Here is a 21,302-nt window from a genome sequence, read left to right on the forward strand (position 1 = left end):
ACTTCTCTCCAAGAGCTCTGGGAGACGAAAACCCTTACCCTCCTATAAATTCTGCGGACCCCATGCCTGGTGACTGCCTTCGGACGTGGACAGATGCCCTGTCTCCGGGAGCCGTCCCTTCTGGTGTCCGGGCTCCGGACCCAGTCTGGTCAGTGGGGCAGCTCTGGTCTGGAGGCTCCTGAAGGACAGGACACGGGATTTTCTGTGACTGCTCTCGGGCCCCGGGGGACAGGCTAGGCCTGGGCACTGCTAGTGTGGAGGCACAATCTGGTGGTTTCCCAACTCTGTTGTGTACAACCCAGGGCTCTTGTTCTCAGTAAATACTTCCTTCCTCTTTATGCGGAATGCTGCCCTGTGTTTATTTACAGCGCCCGTGCTTGGTCCAAGAAATGATCCGTGTGGCTTGGGTTTTTCGGGTCAGGAAATAGCCCACGTCCAATGTTCACCCCAAGGTGCCCTGTGTTCCTAGAGGAAATGGGCACCTATCACTGCTAAACTTGCAAAAAAAGATCAGGGACTTTATTTTAACCAAACACATCTCTTCCAGGACTTGCCCTGACTTCCTGTGTTCCTGAACATTCCTGAAACCTCAAGCGGCAACTCATCAGAAACTCCAGACTTGGGGCACCTTGGTGGCTCAGCGGGTTAAGTCTCTGCCTTCGGCTGAGGTCATGGATCTCAGGTCCTGGGATCGAGCCCCACATCGGGCTCTCTGCTCAGCAGGGAGCCTGTTTCCTCCTCTCTCTCTGCCTGCCTCTCTGCCTACTTGCGATCTCTCCCTCCCTCTCTCTCTCTATGTCAAAAAAATAAATAAAATCTTAAAAAAAAGAAAGAGAGAAAGAAAGAAACTCCAGACTCTTCAGCTTTGCCCTCTGGTCTGCTGAATCCTACGCCATGCAAATTCCCTCTGCGCCTCTGGGATTTAGAGATAAGCAGGAGAAAACAGCCTCATCCTCACTGCCCAACAGCCTCGTGCCTGGGGAAGAGCCGCATGGCGGTGGTTTAGATGGTCGCTGTAATCGCCAGTACCCTGGTCTCTATTTCTCACTTCCCCCTGGGTTAGGAGAGGCCACGTGATTCTTCTGGACAAGGAACCATGAACAGAGGTGTGTTACTTCCGGGCTAAAACACCTAATTCCCAAGGCTCGACTGTCCAGCACTCGCATTGGCTGCTGGAATGTTCCACATAGCGTAAAGGACAGATAGGAAACCTTTCAGGCTTTGAGATCCATACTGCAATTATTCAGCTGTGCCATAGTACAAGAGCAATCATAGATAATACATGAACAAGTAAGGATGACTGTGTTCCAATAAAACTTTATTTATAAAAACAGGCAGCCCCCACCCCACCCAAAGAGCTAGAGTTTACCAACTGGGAGCTTCAGGATCGTAGAAACTCGCACAGTCTGGGTCATCAAGTCGTTGCCCGGAGGGCAGTTCTTAAGAGTCACCAAACTGCAGCAAACTTTGTGTTGTTGAGAAGCAAGGCCTTAGGATTGTAATTGATGGAACATAGCTCAGCCTGACCTGACTAATTTTTTAAAAATTTTGTTTATTTATTTGACAGAGAGTGTGAGTGAGTGAGAGAAAGAGAGAGCACAAGCAGGGAGAGAGAGAAGCAGGCTCTCCACTGAACAGGGAGCCTGAGGTGGGGCTCAGTCCCAGGACTCCAGGATCAGGACATGAGCCGAAGGCAGATTTTTTTTTTTTTTTTTAAGATTTTTATTTATGTTTTTGACAGAGAGAGATCACAAGTAGGCAGAGAGACAGGCAGACAGAGGAGGGGAAGCAGGCTCCCTGCTGAGCAGAGAGCCTGATGTGGGACTTGACCCAACCCCAGGACCCTGAGACCATGACCCGAGCCAAAGGCAGAGAGGTTTAACCACGGGGCCACCCAGGAACCCCGACATGATTAATTTGAGGAGTCTCTGTACTACCTTGAGAAAGCAAGTGCCATTTTTTGGAAATAAAGGAAAGGATACTAACCCCGCCCTCCGACCCCACTGCCAGGAGCAGGTCCACTCTAACCCTCGCCTATCTATCCAAGCTAAGCATCATGCCCAGCCTGTCACCCAGTAGATTCCTTGAATCCTCCTTGCTATGAACTCACTTTCAAAGTAACTCTGTGACTTGATTCACTCCATTCCCTCTTTGAACATTCCTTTCGTGCTCCTTCTATCTCCCTGAATCCTTTCCAGCTACACTTCTTCCTCCCCTAAGGAGCCTTCCTTTTTTTCTTTTTTTAAAAGAGTTTATTTATTTGACAGACAGGGATCTCAAGTAGGCAGAGAGGCAGGCAGAGAGAGAGGAGGAGGAAGCAGGCTCCCCGCTGAGCAGAGAGCCCGATGTGGGACTTGATCCCAGGACGCTGAGATTATGACCTGAGTTGAAGACAGAGGCTTTAACCCATTGAGCCACGCAGGCGCCCCAAGGAGCCTTCTTATCTCCTCTACCACCTATGATTATTAGTTCAGATCAGAGTTTCTGTCTGGGGTCGTGGAAAAGAGAACAAGAGAGCCAGCCCTGTTTGTGAGAGACCCATGGTGGTAAGGGGTCAGGGGCACAGAGCTCACCCAGCAGAGTTAATGCGAGAGGCCGGAGGGAAGAAGAGCGAATCACATCCACCAAAAAATCAATCTGTCGCGCCCACAGTGCCTTGTTTGGAGATACAGACGTACAAAAGTAAACGACAAAGAAAAGCGAGGGAATGATGAATGCAAATTTGAGAATTCTGGTCTGGAAGGAAAGGAGGGTATGCTTTTGGGGAGGCTCATGTGAGAGTTTTCGAAGGTACTAGTCTTGGACATCTTGGGTTCTGTGCTGGGTACATGGGTGATTGCTCTTCATTCCTCCAACCGTGCGTAGGTTATACACAAACTCTTGGGGTGTGATATATTTCTCAAAAAAAAAAAAAAGGTGGGTCAGGTAAGAAGGTTGTCGTAAAGCAGCTGCCACAGCAACGGACCTGCTCTGTTTTGAACGCAAGGGTGTGGCTACAGAGGCCCAGCTCGGTGCCTGCCAACTCGTAAATGGTCGAGAGAAAGTGCTGGGAGCCTGAGTCCAAGGGGACAATAGAAGGCCCCTCAGAAGGAGACCCTTCCTTAGAAAGTTGTCTCTCTACCCTGCCTTTCTCTCCGCCTTGGCAAAGACCCAGCCTCCGATGTCCCTCGGAAAGGTTGCCGGAGACTCACCTACCCTGAGATACACCTGGCAACGGAAGGCGGGGCGGCCTTATCGCAGGGCTGGCCCAGGACAGGCCACCCATGCTGCTTTTAGGAAATGCCATTAATGATGCCGGGCGTGGTATGGCCTTTGTCCCTTGGGGGACAGGGGACGTTTGGTGAAAATGTAATCTGGTGTAAACCAGCATGAACTCATCCCTTGTGGAATGGCTTTGACCTTTCTGCTACTTTCAACAACCCAGACTGGCTTTTCTATCTTTCTAGTAACACCGACGGTGGAGAAAAGATGAATGCCAGGGGGCAGGCAGGGACAGAAAGTACATGCTGATATTTAAGAGCACCAGCTCGGGGGGCAAACACAAGCAGCCAAGCCCAGAGCTCTGTTCCACCCCGAGGTAGCCGAGTGACCTTGAGCAAGTCACTTACCCTCTCTGCCCCTGCTTTTCTCACTTGCTAATTGGGGACAGGCACCGTCCCTATCACCTAACAACACCTCATCCGGGTTGTTAAATAAAGTAATTACCTTATTAAATAAGGTAATTCAAACAAAGGTTTTAACACAGAGTTGGGTTCATAGTACATTCTCAATAGATGGAAATCTCCGTGACCGCGGAGAACTGGGTTTTGCCCGGAGCAGAGAGAGCACTGCTGCGCCAGCCCTCATCCTCTTTAAGGAGAAAGACGAGAAAAAAAAAAAAAAATTAGTGCTTCGAAGTGACAAGGTCTTCCTAACCCACTCTACATAGTAGAAATAGCATCAATTTTCACTGAAAAGGGGTAGCACAACTTATGTTGTGGGAAGCACACAAAAGCGAGCCGTAGCATCGGGAGTCCGAGACAGGGAAAGGGAGCCGTCCCCCACCCGTTAGCACCTGAGCCCCGCTTCCTGGGCCGGCCCTCCAGCCTCAGCCAGCTGCCTGGGGGCCTTCATGCTGCCTTATCCTGGCACGGGCATCCTTCCCACCCTCCCTTGCCTTCTCCCAACTTCTTTCTGCTTCTCCTGGCCACCTGTCCCTTTGTCCTGGAAACTTGAAGCAATAGAGAAATAAGAAATACGAAGATACCAAGAGAGCTGGTGCCCCCTTTCCCCCAAGGGGGGCGCACTCATGTTCAAGTGCCCCCAGTGGAAATCCCAGTGCCCTTGACAGCCCTTGTGTGGACAAGGCAACTACTCCAGCAGGAAGGAAGGAGGCATGTGGTAGTGGGTAACCGCGAGGTTCTGGAACTAGACCCCAGCCCATACTACTTCTTAACTACTGTGACCTTGAGGAGGCTCCTACCCTCCCGTGTGCCTTACCTGCCTGGCACATGACATGGGACTCTGGATTGTCGTGAAGATCGAAATGAGTTCGCTGACATTAAACCTCCTAGAAAGGAGCGTGGCTCGCAGGGAGTGCTCGCCGTGGCTCTGGCTGCTGTCCCCTGTCTCAGCACCCACTCCCTGACTTCCATTCACAACATCCTTGGGAGCCGCCCCAGGAAATACTGGTGAGAGCGTCTCTCTTCCGGGTCTTGGATCGCTCTGTAGCTCGGACCATTGATGCAATGAGGATTTTCTTCCTTCTGAGGCTACTACTGTTTGACTTGTTATTAATGGGCGTGTTTTTATTGCCGTTTTACCTGCCACACATTGTCCTCTCAGATTAAAATAATGATACCTTCGGTTAATAATACGTCGCACTTGGAGAGCAGCTTTCATCCCAGCAGCTCAAAGCCCTCTACAAACATGACCTCATTCGTTCTCCCTGAGCTCCCAGGACAGCGACACTCCCGCGTTAACAGGCCTGAGAAAAGGATGCCCTACCCTCATTCCTCTCCAACCAGATTCTCAGAAGCCAAACTATCGACAGAGCATTTCCACCTCTCACGGCCACAGATCAGAGACAGAGGTCTTTTGCTCTTCCTCTCGCTGCCCAGAGAGACCTTACACCCACAGAGCCAGAGTCCCTCCGGCTTGGGGGCTCGGTTCTCCATGCCTTGCCCAGGAGCCTCCAGCTGTGCTACTGGTACCTGCAAACAGTAAACATTAAAGAAACGTTCAGAATAAACGGCCTTGATAGCCTGGTGGGGGAGGGGGTAGAAAAAAAGGTTTGGCAATTTTGGTGTTTTCAGGACGCTTCTCTTCCTGGAGAAGTTCTTAATTCAGACCCAAGGGTTCCTGCGGGCTGAAAGGCCTCTGCCCAGGTAAATCCTGCTACTCATGGTTGTGGCATGCTTGCCACCTGTATGTACTTGTGAAAACTGGAGCCCCACAGTGACAGTACTTCCTTGTTCTGGGGCTGCTTGTGGCCTGAGCTCCCTGGCAATACATGCTGCTGTCTGCTTACTTTTGTTTTCACCTTGCAATTACTGGAAGGGAAGGGCTGCAAGCCGTACTTGACTCTCCAGCCACACTCTAGGGCTCAGCCGGAGTGCATTTCATTATGGCAAAAGAAGCAGTGAAAAAGCTGACTCCTTCCCCTTCAAAATAAACAAACATGGGCACCTGGGTGGCTCAGTCATTAAGCGGCTGCCTACAGCTCAGGTCATGATCCCAGGGTCATGGGATCGAGCCGCATCAGGCTCCTTTCTCATTGGGAGCCTGCTTCTCCCTCTGCCTGCCGCTCCCTCTACTTACGCGCTCCCTCTCTCTCTCTGTTTGTCAAATGAATAAATAAAATCTTTAAAAAAATAAACAAACAAGTAAGCAAACAAAAAAAAGACTAACTAAAAGCAACAAGCTCATTATAATGCCCGAGGCCATTTTTCGTCAGTACATAATCATAGGGTGTAATTTTTTCCCTTATTTATATTTTATTTTTTATGTGGTCAAGTTTTCTTAGAGACTTACATTTGCTTTAGGCAAAGTCAAAATAGAACCAGGGCTTGCTTGCTTCTAACCTTCTATTCTGCAGACCCTTAACTAATTTCAACATACCGTGGGATTGATATTTCAGATGCAAAAACTTACCAGGTTTTTCAGAAACAAATTCTAACAGTGAATCCCTAGCAATATTTACCTTCCAAACCTCTCTGTCCCTTCCTCAGTCCGTCTAAACTCCTAGTTCTTTCCCCACGCCTACAGTTCCCAGACACAGCCCAGAAGGTCAAATCCTTTTTTTTTTTTTTTTTTAAGATTTTATTTTTAAGTAATCTCTACACCCAAGGTGGGGCTCAAACTCACAACCTCAACATCAAGAGTCACACGCTCTTCCTGAGCCAGACAGGCGACCCTGAAGGTCACATCCTTATCCAAAATATGGAAGCTCTGCACACATAAACAAATCTTGTTTTTAAACGGCTGGGGTTGAGAGCCAATGCTGGTATAGAAAGACTTTTTTTTTTAGATTTTATTTATTTATTTGAGAGAGAGAGAGAGCGAGCAAGGGTTGGGAGGGGCAGAGGGAGAAGCAGACTCCCCCCTGAGCAGGGAGCTGGACAAGGGGCTCTATCCCAGGACACTAGGATCACCGGAGCCGAAGGCAGATGCTTAACCAACTGGGCCACCCAGGCGCCCCTAGAAACGCTACTTTTAGAAAGATGGTAGAAATTAAAACTTCAGCGAGTTCCGGCGATTTCAGAAAAGGAAAGTTCCAGGCTTGGCATATTAACGACTGAGAAAGTCACTAATTTTTCCTCCTTGCAACTACGCGTCGCCTATGCTAACATCGGCTCAGAGAGCAATGTTTTTGGTCCAATAACCAGGAAGAGACCATTGGGGCTTTGGGGAGGATCGGGACTGAAGGAGGCAGAAAGCGGGTACCTTGTATTTCAATAACAGGAGAAGAAAAAAAAGAAGTAGAGCTGCTTGAAAGTTTTTTAAAAAAATAAACAGTTTTGAGACTTGAGCAGCTGCAAAGCCTCTGTTTTCTATTTTGATCATTCTGCTTCTCGAGATGACCACATCTTTCAGAGGAAATGAGTCAAAGCCACTCTGTCTTGCTTTTCCAGCTGAGCATGTTCAGTTTCAATGAAGTAATGAATGAACTTGGCCGCACCACCCCCAAGCCTACAACAGCAAACACAGGGCCCTCGGCCAATCAGCAGACACTCCAGGTTTTCAAGTTGAGTTCAAACGGGCTCCCGGAAAGCCAATCAGCGCGCGCGGCTCCGCCCCAAACTCCCGGCCGCGGCCAACCAGGAGCCGGGACGAGCCAAAACACAGCGGCCGACCAATGCCGGGCAGCCCCACGGCGCCGACCTCCGCCAATGGGCGCGGCCGGGCGAAAAGAGAAACAGTGCGGGCCGCAGGCCGCAGGATTCGAATCGAACGTCCGCACCGGAGCCGGGCGCAGGCCGAGCGGCGCGGGCCAATCAGCGGCGGCGGCTCGCGGCCCCCGAACGTTGGACACCGGCCCCGCCCCGCGCCGTTGTTTGTGGTGTCGGCGGCCGCGGGAGCCGGACCGGGACACTCGCCGGGCGGGCGGCGGGCGGCGGGCGGCGAGGGTCCGGAGGCCGCGGGCGGGCGGCGGCGAGCGCGAGCCGAGGGCGTCCGGCCTCCCGCGGCCGCCGAAGCCATGTCGGTGAACATGGACGAGCTGCGGCACCAGGTCATGATCAACCAGTTCGTGCTGGCCGCGGGCTGCGCGGCCGACCAGGCGAAGCAGCTGCTGCAGGCGGCCCACTGGCAGTTCGAGGTGCGCGCGGCCCGAGGCCCGGGGGTCGGGGCAGCCGGGGGAGCCGGGCGGGGGGGGCGGCCGCGCGGTGTGGCGTGGGGCGCGGGCCCGGGGGTGGCGCGGGGTGGGGGTGGGGGGGCCCTGCCGGCGACACCCCCCCTCCCGCCACCGGCGCGCGGCCCGGGGACGCCCCCTGACGCGCCGCGGGCCGGGCCGGCCGAGGGGACACGGCGGAGGAGCCCGTGCTGGCGGGGCCGGGCCGGCCGGGCGCTGGTGGGCGGGGGGCTTCCCGCCGCGGCCCGGTTAACCGCCGCCCTGCCGCTGTGCTTGTCCGCAGACCGCCCTGAGCACGTTCTTCCAAGAAACCAACATTCCCAACAGCCACCACCACCACCAGATGGTAAGTGGGTCCGGGCGCCGGCGGGCGGGCGGGGAGCGGGGGCGTCCTCGGCGGCCCGCAGCGCGCGGGGGGCGAGGGCGCGGGCCGGGGGCCGCTGTCAGCCGCCGGCGGTGACAGCCATGTTGCCGGGGAGCGCCGCGCCGCGATGTAAACAAAGAGCCAAAATGTCTTCCAGGAAAGAGCGGCTCCCGGGGCCGGCTGGCTCGCCCAACTTCGCGGCGCGGCCCGGGGGCTGCCGGACCCTCGAGCGCGGGCCTGTGCCGGGCGCGCTCCCCGGGACCAGCGGGCGGGGCTGCCGGGCAGTGGCCGGGGGCCGCGGGTGGGGAGGGGGCTCGGATGAAAACCACCGTCGGGGGGGGTCCTGGGCGCCCTGAGTGAAGGGCCCCGGGGGCGCTGGGGGCTGGGGGGTGGGGGTCTGTTGACGGGGAGCCCCCATCAAACAGCCCAGCTCCGCGGGGAACAGGAAGGGGACAAATCCACCCTGGTTCCGGGAGCTAAGCTCTACCCTGAGAGCCCCGCTCCCTCTTTCCTGTTGTTGGAAAAGGGACAGGCCCCGAGTGTGGAGGAGGGTCGGATTTTGACGAGATAAGGACAAGAATTTGCATTTAATCTCAGTGTGTGAAGACCCAAAGTACAGGAAACAGAGCGGTCCGGGGCGGGGTGTGCTTTCTTCTCTTTTCCAGGCTGGGCCCCTTGGCCTGAGCCTTTGCCCTCCTGGCCAGTGGGGTGTCCTGCTTTCCAGGGGCACCAGGACCTGGCTTTCACTTCAGAGGCTTGAATGCCTTCCCCTCCCTTCCCCACCCCCGCTAGTTACCTATTAGCTCTTCTGGGGGAGGAGGGACTGGGCTCCACCATGGGGATTGTAAAACACGATTCCCCAGGAGATCTGTTGTGGCTTTCCGATTGCATTTTTGGCATTTTTAACACTTGGTGTCAGTACCCATGGCTCTTTTCTCAGTGCTGCTGCCTTTCCTGGAGAAGCGGCACGAGGTTCCCGTGCTGTGTCTTGTCCTTGGTGCCCTGTTTTCATCTAGTTGCAAAGGACTAGTAGAAGGGTCTGTCTTGACCTTTTAAACAGCTCTTCACTTGGAATGGCTGATGCTGTGTATAAATCAGAAGAGAAACACATATTGGAGTACAGTGGGACAGCTGTGCGAGCTGCAGGGGTGTGGTGGCTAAGGTCAGGTTCTTCCTAAACCGAGAGGGGTCATCTCTAGGAGACCCTCCCCTGCACTTGAACATGGGGAGAGCTCTGGCTCCCACTGTGCAGCAGAGCCTAGGAGCACCCCGGCTCCCAGCTCTCTAAAGAGCCTTGAGGTCCCCTGCACCAGCTTGTAGCCATTTGAAAAAGCCCAGGGGCTTCCAGCACAGCCATTCTGTGATGCTGTGAAAAGGGAGACTGACCCAGGAGAGCAGGGACTAGAGGCCCCTTTAGACCTTGTTATACCGTCTCTGCAAATCCCAAGGGGTTATAATATTTTTTTTTTTTTTTAAATTTATGTAAGGAAGCTCTGTACCCCACGTGGGGCTGGAACTCCGGACCCCCAACATCGAGTTGCATGCTTTTCCAGCTGGGCCAGCCAGGCGCCCAGGGCTTATAATCTTTTAAAGCTTTCCTCAAGGCAGGTTTTGTAATATTATAATCGGTGTCTCCATCAATACACTACCCATTGCGTACTTCATCAGCACAGCAGAGAATGCCATTCCTGCCCTCAAGGAGTCTGTAATTTTTTGAGAGAATAAATCAAAGGAAAAAAGTTAAAAAAGAACAAGAGGACAGTAGTGGCAAGATAGCAACACCAGAAGTGACCCCAGGGCATGAGTAGCTAATAAATGACTGTCCGGTAGATTACTGTACAGTCAGTCACACAGTTGGAGGCATCTTCCCAGGTGGGGTGGGAGGGGCGTCCGGGTTGAATGGGCGGGGGGCGCTGAGAAGGGGAGTGAGGCCCTGGCTGGGAAGCAGGGTGCAGTGGACACGGTGTGCTTTAGGGCTGGCAAACTCCCCTCTGTAGTAGTTAGAACTACAACTGGAGGGGTTTTGCAAGCATCTGGCCCAAACCCCAGCTTTTCACCAAAGTAGAGCGCCCCTCGGAGAGGTTAAGGAACTTGCCCGAGCTCACAGGGCTCGGTGGGCACGGGATGCTCCTGGTCCAGGAGAGGCAGGCCATTCTCTGCTGTGGGGTGGTGGTTGAGACGGGCTTCAGTGGCGTGGCCAACTGGGGAAGTCACGCTGCTGTGATGCAATTGGCCTCTGCCCCCACCCCCCATTCATTGTTTCCTGCTGCCGAGAAGTCAGCCCCGGGCTGGGGGGCGGGGAGTGGTGGAGGGCGGAGGGAAGTGGTCTGGGTGGGGCCAGGCCTGCCGGGACTCCGGTGGCCGCCCCTGAGGAAGACAATGGTTGCAGCTCCCCAGCTGCTGAGATGGTGCTGGCCCAGTTAACAGGACAGATTCGCCTCCCTCCCGGTTTCTGGCTGGGATTTCACTGCAGAGCTGTGAAAAGCTCCCTCTGCGAGGTGAAGAGCCCTAGAATCTTGCTCCCCCAGCCCCGTGCCTGGGGGAGGGGCTGGTGTTGCTAAAATTAGGAGAAATTCAAAGAAGGACTCCTGTGGCTTCCTGGGAAAGAGAGAAGCTGCTATGAGGTCAGAACAGGCTTTGCAGGCCTTGCTCTCTGCTGCCTCTTCCCCGAGGTCGGGTGAGAGAGTTCTGGGTGGCACCCCCTGGCCCCACCGAGCTGCTGGGGGTAGGGGGCAGGCTGCCACCCCCCATGTTCTCAGGGAGCGCCACTGTACAGCGCCCTCCTCCAGGCCTTGCTCGTCCCAGCTGGGGTCCCTGATCAGAAAGGGGGGGGATACTGGAGAGAGTGGGGGGGTTTTCCTTCCAGGGTCCTGGCAGAAAACAGATGTTGTGCTTGTAGGTACCCCTCAGGAGGAGGGCTGAGGGGACAGAAGAGGCCGGACTCTGCCAGCACCCCACCAACACATCGTGGGGGAGATGTGGGGACACAGAAAACCCCAATCCCTGCTTTTTGTCCTTGGGGAGCCCAGGCGTGAAGTGCAGATGAGTCAGAGTTGGCTAGAGACGCAAGAGCTGCCCCCCCACCGCAGTTCTCGGCACGGGGGGGTTGGGGGGCGCTCACCACCCTGGGAGTCTGAGCCCAGGAATCCCCTCTTCGAAGCCTGTAGTCTTGGTGTGTTTTGGTCCGTTGACTTGAGCTCCGGGCCTCAGTTTCCTCATCTGTGCCCAGGCATCGAGATACTGAAGACAGAGCCTCCAGGGCCGCTGGCTGGAGCCGAGTGAGCCCAGATGCCGAGAAGGTGCAGGTCCTCCGTTGGCAGAGGAGGGAGACCCTTGGGTCTGGCTGCCTTCCTTTGACCGAGGACCTCGGAACGGCTGAGTGCGGATTACGGAGGGCGCCAGCTGGTTTCCTACCCAGACCGAGGCGCTAAGCACCGGTGTCCCGGGCTGCTCTCTTGTGTCCTCACTTGAATCCGACACCCTGGCTTCTGGTCGGACTTAACCCTTTGCTGCGGACACTCCTCTGGGCATCCTTACCCGGCATGCAGGAAACACTCTTTGGTTTTGGTTAAAAAAAAAAAAATTGTTAGGGTTTGTCCTTATTTTTTGTTTGTGTTAGCTCGGGGTGAGAGGGGGGCTTCTGTCCTGTTGAAGCTGCCCGTGGACTGGCAAATGGGAATGGAGGCGTGGCCAGCCTGGGGGAGCCCCACCCTAGGCCCTGTGGGTGCACAGGGCACGATGGCTCAAAGTTGGGGGCTGCGTGCCGGTCCCCCTTTCCGACACCTGTGTTCTCTCCCAGCAGATGTGCACCCCCAGCAACACACCTGCCACACCACCCAACTTCCCTGACGCACTGGCCATGTTCTCCAAGCTTCGTGCCTCCGAGGGCTTGCAGAATAGCAACAGCCCCATGACGGCCGTGGCCTGCTCCCCCCCTGCGAGCTTCAGCCCCTTCTGGGCCTCGTCCCCGCCCAGCCACCAGGCCGCCTGGATCCCGCCCTCCTCGCCCACGGCCCACAGCTTCCACCACCTGCACCACCCGCAGCCCACGTGGCCCCCCGGAGCACAGCAGGGGGGCTCCCAGCAGAAAGCCGTGGCTGCCGTGGATGGCCAGAGATGAGACTGGATGCCGCCAGGCGCTGGGCTGGAGCTGGGGCGTGGGGGGGCAGTCCAGGGCCGTGGGGACACAGGAGGGCCGGGGTGGGGGAGGAGCTGGGGGTGGGTGGGGTTTCCTGAAGAGCGCACTGGAAGATTTTATAAAAGAATTTTTGTGGGTGGGGGGGATAGTAAACTTCCTGAGCCACTTGGGTCCTTCAGGAGTTTCTCTTCAGACAAGTTTTTTTCCTCTTTTTAATATATAACTATAATATATATGACTATATAAATATAACTAATGTTATGTGAAGCGAGGCTGGCTGGCTGCGGTGTTGGGGTCAGCAGGGAAAGCCCGGAGCGTCTCCTTGGGCCAGCACCCCCTCCTCCACCCCGCGTCCCAGGGCAGGTGCTTGCAAGCCAGGTGGGGTGACCTGCAGCCCTGAGGGGTCCGCTGGCTGCCTCTCGGAGTTGATGCCTTCGGGAATCAAGAGGACCACCGCGGATCCGCTCCGAGGAGTCCCACAGCAGGGGCTCCCAGAAGCGCCTGGCGGCCAAAGGTGCAGAGGCCCCTGGTCATCACAAGTGCTCCCCACCTGGACTTTGTGGCTGGCTCCTCAGTGGCCCCGCAGCTCTGTCTGTCTCCGGTGTCGCCTGTCGCCAGCCGGATGTATGGGGCTTGTGCCGAACTAAAGAGCTGGATTGGGTCAGGGGCTGAGGCTCTGCCCAGCGGGGGTCCCGCCTCTCCCGCCGTGTGTCTCACCCGAGTGGATGGCAGAGTGGAGAGCTTGACTTTGGATTTACTTCCCAAATCAGTCATCTCACCAGGGTGAAATTTTAATTTAAAAACTTAAAAGAGACTTTTCTAACTTCCCTGGTTTGCTGTTCCTTTATTTCCTGGGTAAGAACAGGGGTCCCCTTGGGAAGAGGGGGGCGGGGCTTCAGTGCGGGGTGGCTGGTCCGGGTATTCTGATCAGGGGTGTTGGGACCAGGGGATTGATAGGACCAGCTGGGTCCAGCTGAGTATGGGAGGGAGAGGAGGGCCTGGGTCTGACTGGCTTCTGTGACCCTCTCCCTTTCTTGGCCCTTGCGGTGTGGCCCACCGCAGGCTGGCACTTGGCCCTGGAACCTTTGTCTTGTCTGTAGTGGGGAAGCTGCTCCCCAAGGTCCCAACGCATCTGCATCCTCGCACTGGGCCTGCCCCTTCTGTCCCTATCCTCAGTCCCTGGGGATAGCCTGGCCCTGACTGCGTGTTGAGTGGCCATCCCCCAGAGGTCAACCGAGGCTGTCCAGGATCCAGAGAGACCGGGTGGTTCCCAAAGGAGCTGGCTTCCTTTCCTTTCTCACCTTCCCCACAGCCTCCAGCCACTGGAACAGAGGCAGAGTTGGCAATTCCTGACCCAATGGGGCCTTTGCTTAAATGATCCTCAACCAGGTGGTGGATGCTACCTTTTTTTTCTTTTTTTTTTTTAAGCTTTTTATTTGGCCGAGAGACCGCCAAAGAGAGGAAACACAAGCTGGGGAGTGGGAGGGAGAAGCAGACTTCCAACCCAGCGGGGAGCCTGATGGGGGCTTGATCCCAGGACCCTGGGATCCTGACCGAGGTGAAAGCAGATGCTTAAGGATTGAGCCACCCAGGTTCCCCAGGAGGGATGCTACCTTGTACCCCCCTGTGCCCTAAGACCCCTAAAACACGTGTGTGCTTGTGTGTGTGCGCGTGTGTGTTGGGGGGAGGGGGCTCGTTTTCGCCGCCCTCAGCAGCCAGAGGCCTGTGATGGACCCTGCTGTAGACTGGGGCTGGAGGGGCTGGAGGTTCATAGCCTGAGGGGGAGTGACATCTGAGAGGAGCCCTAGGGAGCGCGCCAGGCTACCTCCTCCGGCCGCCCGCGCAGCGGCCCCTGTGGAGCCGAGCAGAACCTGCCAGCCGCGCCCTCTGCCCCCTGCATGGGATGGTTTCCTCTGAGGCTGGGTTCGTCCTTCCAGTTTTGTTTCCTGGTTGAAAACCCCCGGGCCGCCTCCCGGCCTCACCCCTAAGCCAGCCCACCTGTGCCTTCCGGGGCTGCGAGGGGAAGTCCCTGCAGGGCCCGTGGGCGGCCACGCTGGGACCACAGCCTGGGGAGGGTGGGCGGCCTGGCCCAGGTGCGGGGATGGGGGCTGGCCTGCGCTGCCTGGGGAATGTCCTCCACTCCCCGTCCTCGTCTGGGCGCGGGGGAGGCCTGGGCACGGAGGGCTGGGCTGTCCTGCTTCTGCTCCTCCCTGCCAAGCTGGTGAGTTTGGATTCTAGGCCAGGGACACTGAGCCAGGAACCTGCTGACATCTCTCAGGCTGGGTGAGAAACGGGAGCCCAGGCGGGAGCAGAGGGGCCGGATGCAGCTGGCTCTGCTGCTCGGGGAGAGAAGGGCGCCTGGCGTGAGACCTTTCTACCGGGCCCCCCGGGTTCAAGCTGTTCCCCTCTTCTTACCCAGCCAGGGCATTAGATCGTTGGGAGAAGGTGGAGGGGGATCTTGGCCCATGGGGAAAGCAGGGGAAACGGCACCCCCCGCCCGGAGGGAACACCTACCCCACCCCCATGACGCCCTCCTTTGCCCACAGGGGACCGGGGAGAAACCCTCTTCTGGGCAGTTTCCTGCCACACTTTCCTTTCGTGTGTCATCTGTCGCCCCACCCCCTCCCACCTTAAAGCGAGCCTCTTGTGTGAGACATCCCTTCCCTATGCTGGGGTGACGAGTGGGGCTGGGGGCCTCCCATGAGAACAGACCTGAAGACAGAAAAGCTGCTTCTGTGACTTCAGAGGCCTCCAGGGGAGGGCAGGTCTCCCTCGTCCCCGGGGCCCCAGAGGGGTCTGGGGGCTCATCCCATACCTGCTGAACTCAGCCGCCGCCCCTCGCTCTTCTGTCCCCTCAAACCTGCCAGGACCTTTAGCGCAAAGGACTCGGGATAGCAGTGACCCCTCTTGCCGCCTGGGGGCCCGGTGGAGCCCAGCAGGCTGGGGCCGTACAAAGGCGAGGCCTCCGGGCTGCTGGGCACATGGCAGTCCCCTGGCTAAGCCCCTCCTGACACACTTCTGCTCACATTTCTTTTCACTCTTTCTGGGGAGGAGGAAGGGGAGCAGGGAACCGGCCTAGGCCAGGCTGTCCCTCTTTGCCTTGGCAGCCACCACTCAAGGGTAAGCTGTAGAGGAAGCAACCAGAAACCTTCCCACGTGGCTGGGGCCCTGCTCCCCGAGGGATGTGCCAGGAACACCCCAGTGGGCCAGGCCAGCCCGTAAGCCAGCAGCCTCGGGGTCCCGTGGAGGTCAGGAGAGAGCCCGCAGGGGTAAGAGCGGCTCCTACTGGGGCCTACCAGCCCCGGGCTCTGGGGTCTGGCCTCAACAGCTGCTTTTGAAGCCCCGCACCCTTGGAGGGTTGCTTCACCCGTTTTCGGGGGTGGGGGGTCGTGGTCTCATTCTCATGCTACAAGTCCAACCTGTTCAACTGAAGGCCGGCCACCCGGACCCGGGGGTGGTCTGGCGGGGCTTGGCCCGCAGGGCCCCCCACTCTTTGACTCCGTCTTCCCGAGCCAAGACCACAGAAGCCTCGCTGCCCCAGGCTTCTTCCTAAACATTTATTAATACCTTTGCTCACTGAGCAGTGGTGGACCGTGGTCCCCGGGTGGGCTCCTCGGGCCCCTCCCCGGGGGGCATGTCCATGTGCATCTCCAACTCGCTGGGGCTGGGCGGGTGGGCCGTGTTGGGCTGGGCGAGGCGCCCCTCGGACGACAGGGGTCTGTCTTTCCGTGGACGAGGAGGAGCTGTGAGACGTGTGAGACATGGGGGGCTGAGGTGGCTCTCTTCCAGGCCGCACACCCCCCGCAGCCCACCTTGCCCGAAGCGCCGGCAGCACGGGGGGGCCGAGTGCTGGAGAGGGGGCCCGCAGGGCTGCAGTGGGCTGCGCAAGCCCGCCCGGGAGCTCCTGAGCAGGGTTCCTTGCTAATCTCTGGGAGTTAAAAATCATCAAGGCCTCCTTGGGTGGCCAAGAGCCTGGCTCTTAGGTAATGTTTCCTCTAGTGATCAAGGGGCTGTTGAGGCGCTGGTCACACCAGCAGGTGCAGGAATTGCTCCTAAGACTGTCCTCTCCCCTCCTGCTCCCCTAACATTTTAGGTGTCCTGAGAGTAGCCAGCGGAGTGCCAGGGAGGCGGGAGCTAGGTGCCCCTGAGAACACAGTCACAGCCCTGCTCTCTGTCCCCCACTGAATCGTCTGTCCCCTCCTGCTCTGCCTTGTGACCAGCATAGGTTCCGGAGGCTGACAGCTTAAGTCTGAATTCCACTCCTGCTGCTTCCTAGCTGTGTGACCTTGGGCAAGCACCTTAACCTCTCTGTGCCTTCGTTTTCTTAGCCGTAAAGGAGGCTCACAGTGATCCCTGCCTCTTCGTGTTGGTGTGAGGATTAAAACCGGTTCGAACGTGTCAAGCCCCTCACAGTGCCTGGCTGGAGAGAGTAAGTAAAGGCGAGGTGCCCTGACTAGCGCCATCGCTCCTCTGTTTCCGCTTCCTCTGGGCACTCACTGAGTGCTGGGACTGGAATGGGTAGTAAAGGGCAACTAGGACTGGGCGTTTAACAGGGCTGGGGGAAGGGGGGCAGCCCTTGACCTCCTGCAGACATCCGCAAAGTGTGCGAATGGAACTTTTTACAGGAAGAAGGGCAGCCCCTTTTGTTAGATCCCCTTTCTTGGGTGCCCTGACCCCGAGCAGCACCAATCCAGGGCCCCCCTTTACGGGCAGACGAGGAAACAGGTCTGGATGCGGGGGTGGGGAGACTTGCTCACAGTCACTTGAAGGTGATCCGGCCTGGTGGTGATTCAGGCCAGTGTCCCTCTCTGGCCCCCAGGGGTGGCTGGACCCTGGGGGACCCTTAGCCCTCAGACTTTTAGGCAGGAGTTAGCCCCTTGGGGGAGCACAGGGACTCAAGGGACCGTCTAGGCCTGGGGGTGAGGAGAAGTTCCTCCCCAAATAAGGTCGGACTGCACCCACCAGCTGCTGCACAGAGCTGACCACTAGCTCCAGGAGAGTGAGCACCTGTGAGCAGTGAGGGGGGGCTGGGCGGGGGGGGGGGCACTTGGGCCTGGAGCCAGAGCCCTGGGCTACAACCCTGCTCCTGTTCGCTCTCCTGGGAAATGGGGACAGTAACAGCATCTACCCCCCCAGGCCTGTGACATAAGAACTCAGTAGGGGCGCCTGGGTGGCTCAGTGGGTTAAAGCCTCTGCCTTCGGCTCAGGTCATGATCCCAGGGTCCTAGGATGGAGCCCCGAATCGGCTCTTTGCTCAGCAGGGAGCCTGCTTCCCACCCCCCTCTGCCTGCCTCTCTGCCTACTTGTGATGTCTGTCAAATAAATAAAATCTTTAAAAAAAAAAAAAAAAACCAACTCAGGGAAGGGGGCTGGCAGGCAAGCAGGAGAGGCCTGGGGGCAGTGGAGGTCACCTGGAAGGCCAGAGGGAAGCTACCTGGGCTGTTGACAGCCAGCATCTGGGCACTCTGAGGTCTCGAGGGCAGCAGGCCGTTGTCGCTGAGGGACTGCTGCCTGTGCACGTGGGGCCGGGAATGCTTGGCCTTGTGCTTGCTCATCCCGGAGATGGAGGCTGGTGGGGGACAGTGAAGGGGAGGGTCCATTCTGAGATGCTGAGTGGGAGCTCTGTGGGGACCCATGCGGATGGGGAGGGCTGCAGGGCCGCTGGTCGCGACCGCCTTAGCGGGGGGCCTTCCCAGTCGGAACTAATGGATATGCCCCTTCTAAGCACTCCATTCATTCCCATGTCCATCCATCCATCCACCCACCCACTCAGATATGCTCTGAGGACCTACAGCCGTGAGCCCTGTGCCTGGTGCTGGGTGAGTTCTGACTTGGGCTCAAGTTCAGGAGGCCAGTTGGCTGGACAGGTGCACACGAGCTCTAAGAGCAGGTGGAGCTTTGGGAGGGGGCGGGGAAATTCAGCAGGTGGTGCGGGCTGAGGAGGGGCACTTTGAGTTTTGAAGGAGGGGTAGGACTGGGTCCTGGTGGTGTTGGCAACAGAGGCCCAGGTAGGCAAGCCGATGAGGCAGCACGAAGAGGAAGGCTGCACGAAGGTGTCACGGGGCCATGACATCCCGGCTCATTGGCTGAGACTAGACGGCTGTCCCCGACCTGCCAACACTGACCTGGGGCTTTGAGAGCGTTTAGAATTGGGGCAGTAGCAGGAGGAGGCACCCAGGATCCAGTGGTCCCATGGCCTTCCAGGAACTGGGCAGACCCTGAGGAGTCTCTGGGCCCCTGGGACACTCACTGTCTTTGGTTAAGATGCCCGGCAGCCTTGTATCCATCCGTCCCTTGTAAATATGTCCATCCAAGCCCAAGATATCCACCTCATCATGCTGGGGGCGGGGGAGGGATATCCATTACCACGTGGCCCCTAGAGCATGCCCTCCGTTCCTTCCTCCATGAGGGCGGTGGCACCGAGGGACGTCCTCCCCCGACTCCCAGATCCCTCCCCCAGGCTCTGGCAGCGCCAGGGCGAAGGGAGGGCCCGTGGTGGGGGTGGCAGGGCTCGCTGGGCAGGAGGCCCAACAAAGCCAGAGTACCAGAGGCTTTCAGAAACAGCCTCCAGGCAGAGGGCTGGTCATCCACCCTTCTGGTGACATTTTCCAGAATGACTTGAGAACGTGAGGTCCTGTGAGGGCCCTATCTCTTCACTCCCAGGCAGCACCCCAACCTTCATGGCGATCTGGACCTCCTCGGTGGGGTACAGGCCCTGGGACAGGTGCTGTAGACGGCTGCGGCGGTAGGGGTACGTGAGGGTGTGGCTGCCCCCGCAGCGCCGGGGGACGCTCGAGTACACGTAGTCGGCTGTCTCCGGCACCCTGTGGGGAAGATGGCAGCGTCACCAGAGCCGGTGTCCCCTAGGACCCAGCTATGGGGGGGGGGTGCAGCCAGCCGGGGATGGGACAGCTGTGTCAGGGGTCTCCAGGAGCCAGGGCAAAGCAAACTCGCTGCCGGGCCACCCTGAAGACCACTAATACCCTCTTTCTCCTGCCCGCCGTCCCCCCTCTTTGGCAGGGCGTTCCCCAGCAGTGCAGCAGACACTCACAGGGCTGTGGGTGGGCAGAGGCTGAGCCCCGCGGCCAGGGGCCCCGTCTGTGTGGTCCTACCGTTTGTAGCAGGGGGAGCTCAGGCACTGTGCCTGCAGCAGCTCCCGGATCATCTGGCTGCTGGCCCGGACCGAGCCTCCGAAGTGGATCTGCACCTTCTCAATGTCCATCAGCATCTTGGAGTGCATGGTGCGCAGGCGCCCCACGCTCCGCTCCATGTGCGCCAAGTCGCCCCGAGGGAAGGCGGTACCGCCCAGCTTGAGGCTGTGGGGCACAGGCCGGTGGGTAAGGGGGCCACGCCAGTCCGAGCCCACACTCAGACCCAGGCCCACTCCAGCCCTTTATCTGTGCCCTTTTAAGCAGGACCCTGTGTGGACAGGCGCCCTGCCCGTAGCACCCCAAGGGACCACAGACGGGACGGGGTGGAAGCCGAGAGGGGGAGCAGCCCTGCACCCTTGGCCCTCCCTACCTGGAACCCTGAGGGCTCCAAAGTGCAGTTTGAAATCATCCTTAAGGCTGAACCCCCATCCTTGGGAGATGGAAATGCGGCAGGGAGGCGGGCAGGAGCCCAGGAATGTGCATTATGTCCCCACCTCCTCCCCCAACAGCCACTGAGCCCACCTTCTGGCTGGGTGACATCGGACCCTCCCTTCCTCCCGTGCTGGGGCTGCTGAAGCATCTGGGGGTGTGAGGAGGGAGAGGTCCCCCACCGGCAGCCTCAGCTGTGTCCCTCCGGGACCCCCAACAGGAGGGACTCAAAGGCAGGTGATTACTAAATAGGCCTCCATTCCTCCTCTTACTGGGAAGAAGTGGGGGGCTAGCCGAGAAATTACTCCCTGCCCCCCACTGTCCAACCAGGAGGAGGAGCCTCTCCAGAGAGCCACTCGCCCTCCAGCCTCTGCCCCGGAGCCTGCTGCCCCGTACTTGCGGCTCTGCTGCCGGACCTGCTCCAGCTCGAAGATAGTGTAGGGGCGGGTGGAACGGTGCCCAGGCAGGGCTGGGCCCACAGGAGTCACCGGGATAAATCTGGGCAGGGCAGAGAGAAGAGGACGGTCGGAGCAAGAGAAAGCCCATTCCTAAAGCCAGGACTCCACAGTCTACGTGCCCGAGGAGCCTTCCCGTCCAGGGTGTGGCAGAGGGAAGGACGGAGGTGAGGCATGTGGGAATGGACCTGGGGGAGAGGAGACGAGGAAGGACAAGTGTTGGAGGCAGGCAGGGAACAGAGGAGGCGCAGCACAGCTGTGCCCGCCCCCGTGACAGCCACCAGCTGGGGTTGGCCAGGTGTGGGCACTCACTGTCCGGTCACAGCTGTCTCCAAGGGCCGGTCACAAGAGAGGCAGTGGAAATGTGCCAAGAGCTGCCTGTGAGGAGTGGGATACACGCAGAGGGTGAGTATCCTGCCCGGACGGTGGGGAACGGGAGAGACGGAGAACACAGACGGCCTTGGGCCCTCTGCAGGCCCAGCGGGCCGGAAGCTTGGCTCACCAGGGTGGCAGGTCCCAAGCCACCAGAGGCAGATCTGGTCCCTGTTCCCTGGGAACACCCTAGCTCCTAGGCTTGCCTGCTTTGGGGTACCTCTCCAGCACCCACCTGTGCTAACCCAAAGCCAGCAGGGTTTCAAAGGGCCCCGACGCAGACCCTGTGTGAACCTCGGGCGCCCTCTGGCGGCCAATAATGGAAACCCGGGGATTCAAGCCTGCCCGAGAGCAGACCAGGGGACCCCCTTGGAGCAGGCTCAGCTCTGGGGACTGTGGGCCCATCCCCGCCTCGGAGACCCCAAGGAGCACACCCGTGCCAGAGAGTCTTAGCCTTCTCTCCCCACCCTTCCTCCAGTGCAGGAGGAACCAGCCTAAGATGGAAGAGCTTTTCAAGCTCTCAGATTCTGTCCCTGCAGCTATGGGATGGTCCAGTGGGATC

The 21,302-nt window shown here is 58.1% G+C and overlaps 2 protein-coding genes across 41 annotated transcripts in view; one reads left to right on the top strand and one right to left on the bottom strand.

Annotated features, from left to right (window-relative positions):
- The first annotated feature begins 7,414 nt into the window (after positions 1-7,414).
- Positions 7,415-13,160, top strand: UBALD2 (UBA like domain containing 2). Of its 2 annotated transcripts, none has more exons than XM_032321439.1 (3): positions 7,415-7,798; positions 8,115-8,177; positions 11,995-13,160. In XM_032321439.1, the coding sequence occupies exons 1-3, from the start codon at positions 7,679-7,681 to the stop codon at positions 12,313-12,315; spliced, it is 504 nt and encodes a 167-aa protein (XP_032177330.1). In that variant the 5' UTR covers positions 7,415-7,678; the 3' UTR covers positions 12,316-13,160. The 2 variants fall into 2 exon arrangements, with proteins under 2 accessions (XP_032177330.1, XP_032177331.1); XM_032321440.1 differs by having other exon boundaries at positions 11,998-13,160.
- Positions 13,161-15,875: 2,715 nt separating this feature from the next.
- The window catches only part of QRICH2 (glutamine rich 2), a 33,593-nt gene continuing 28,166 nt past the window's right edge, over positions 15,876-21,302 (bottom strand). For all 39 annotated transcript variants that reach the window (XM_032321635.1, XM_032321619.1, XM_032321622.1 and 36 more), the window contains 7 exons: positions 20,681-20,746; positions 20,310-20,411; positions 19,446-19,649; positions 19,010-19,157; positions 18,584-18,671; positions 17,768-17,902; positions 15,876-16,076 (listed from right to left, as the gene is read on the bottom strand). In XM_032321635.1, the coding sequence (XP_032177526.1) occupies positions 15,907-16,076; positions 17,768-17,902; positions 18,584-18,671; positions 19,010-19,157; positions 19,446-19,649; positions 20,310-20,411; positions 20,681-20,746 (913 nt within the window). In that variant the 3' untranslated portion in view covers positions 15,876-15,906. The remainder of the gene's footprint in view (positions 16,077-17,767; positions 17,903-18,583; positions 18,672-19,009; positions 19,158-19,445; positions 19,650-20,309; positions 20,412-20,680; positions 20,747-21,302) is intronic.

This window comes from Mustela erminea, chromosome 18 (genome assembly GCF_009829155.1).
Source record: "Mustela erminea isolate mMusErm1 chromosome 18, mMusErm1.Pri, whole genome shotgun sequence".
Taxonomy (NCBI): Eukaryota; Metazoa; Chordata; class Mammalia; order Carnivora; family Mustelidae; genus Mustela; species Mustela erminea.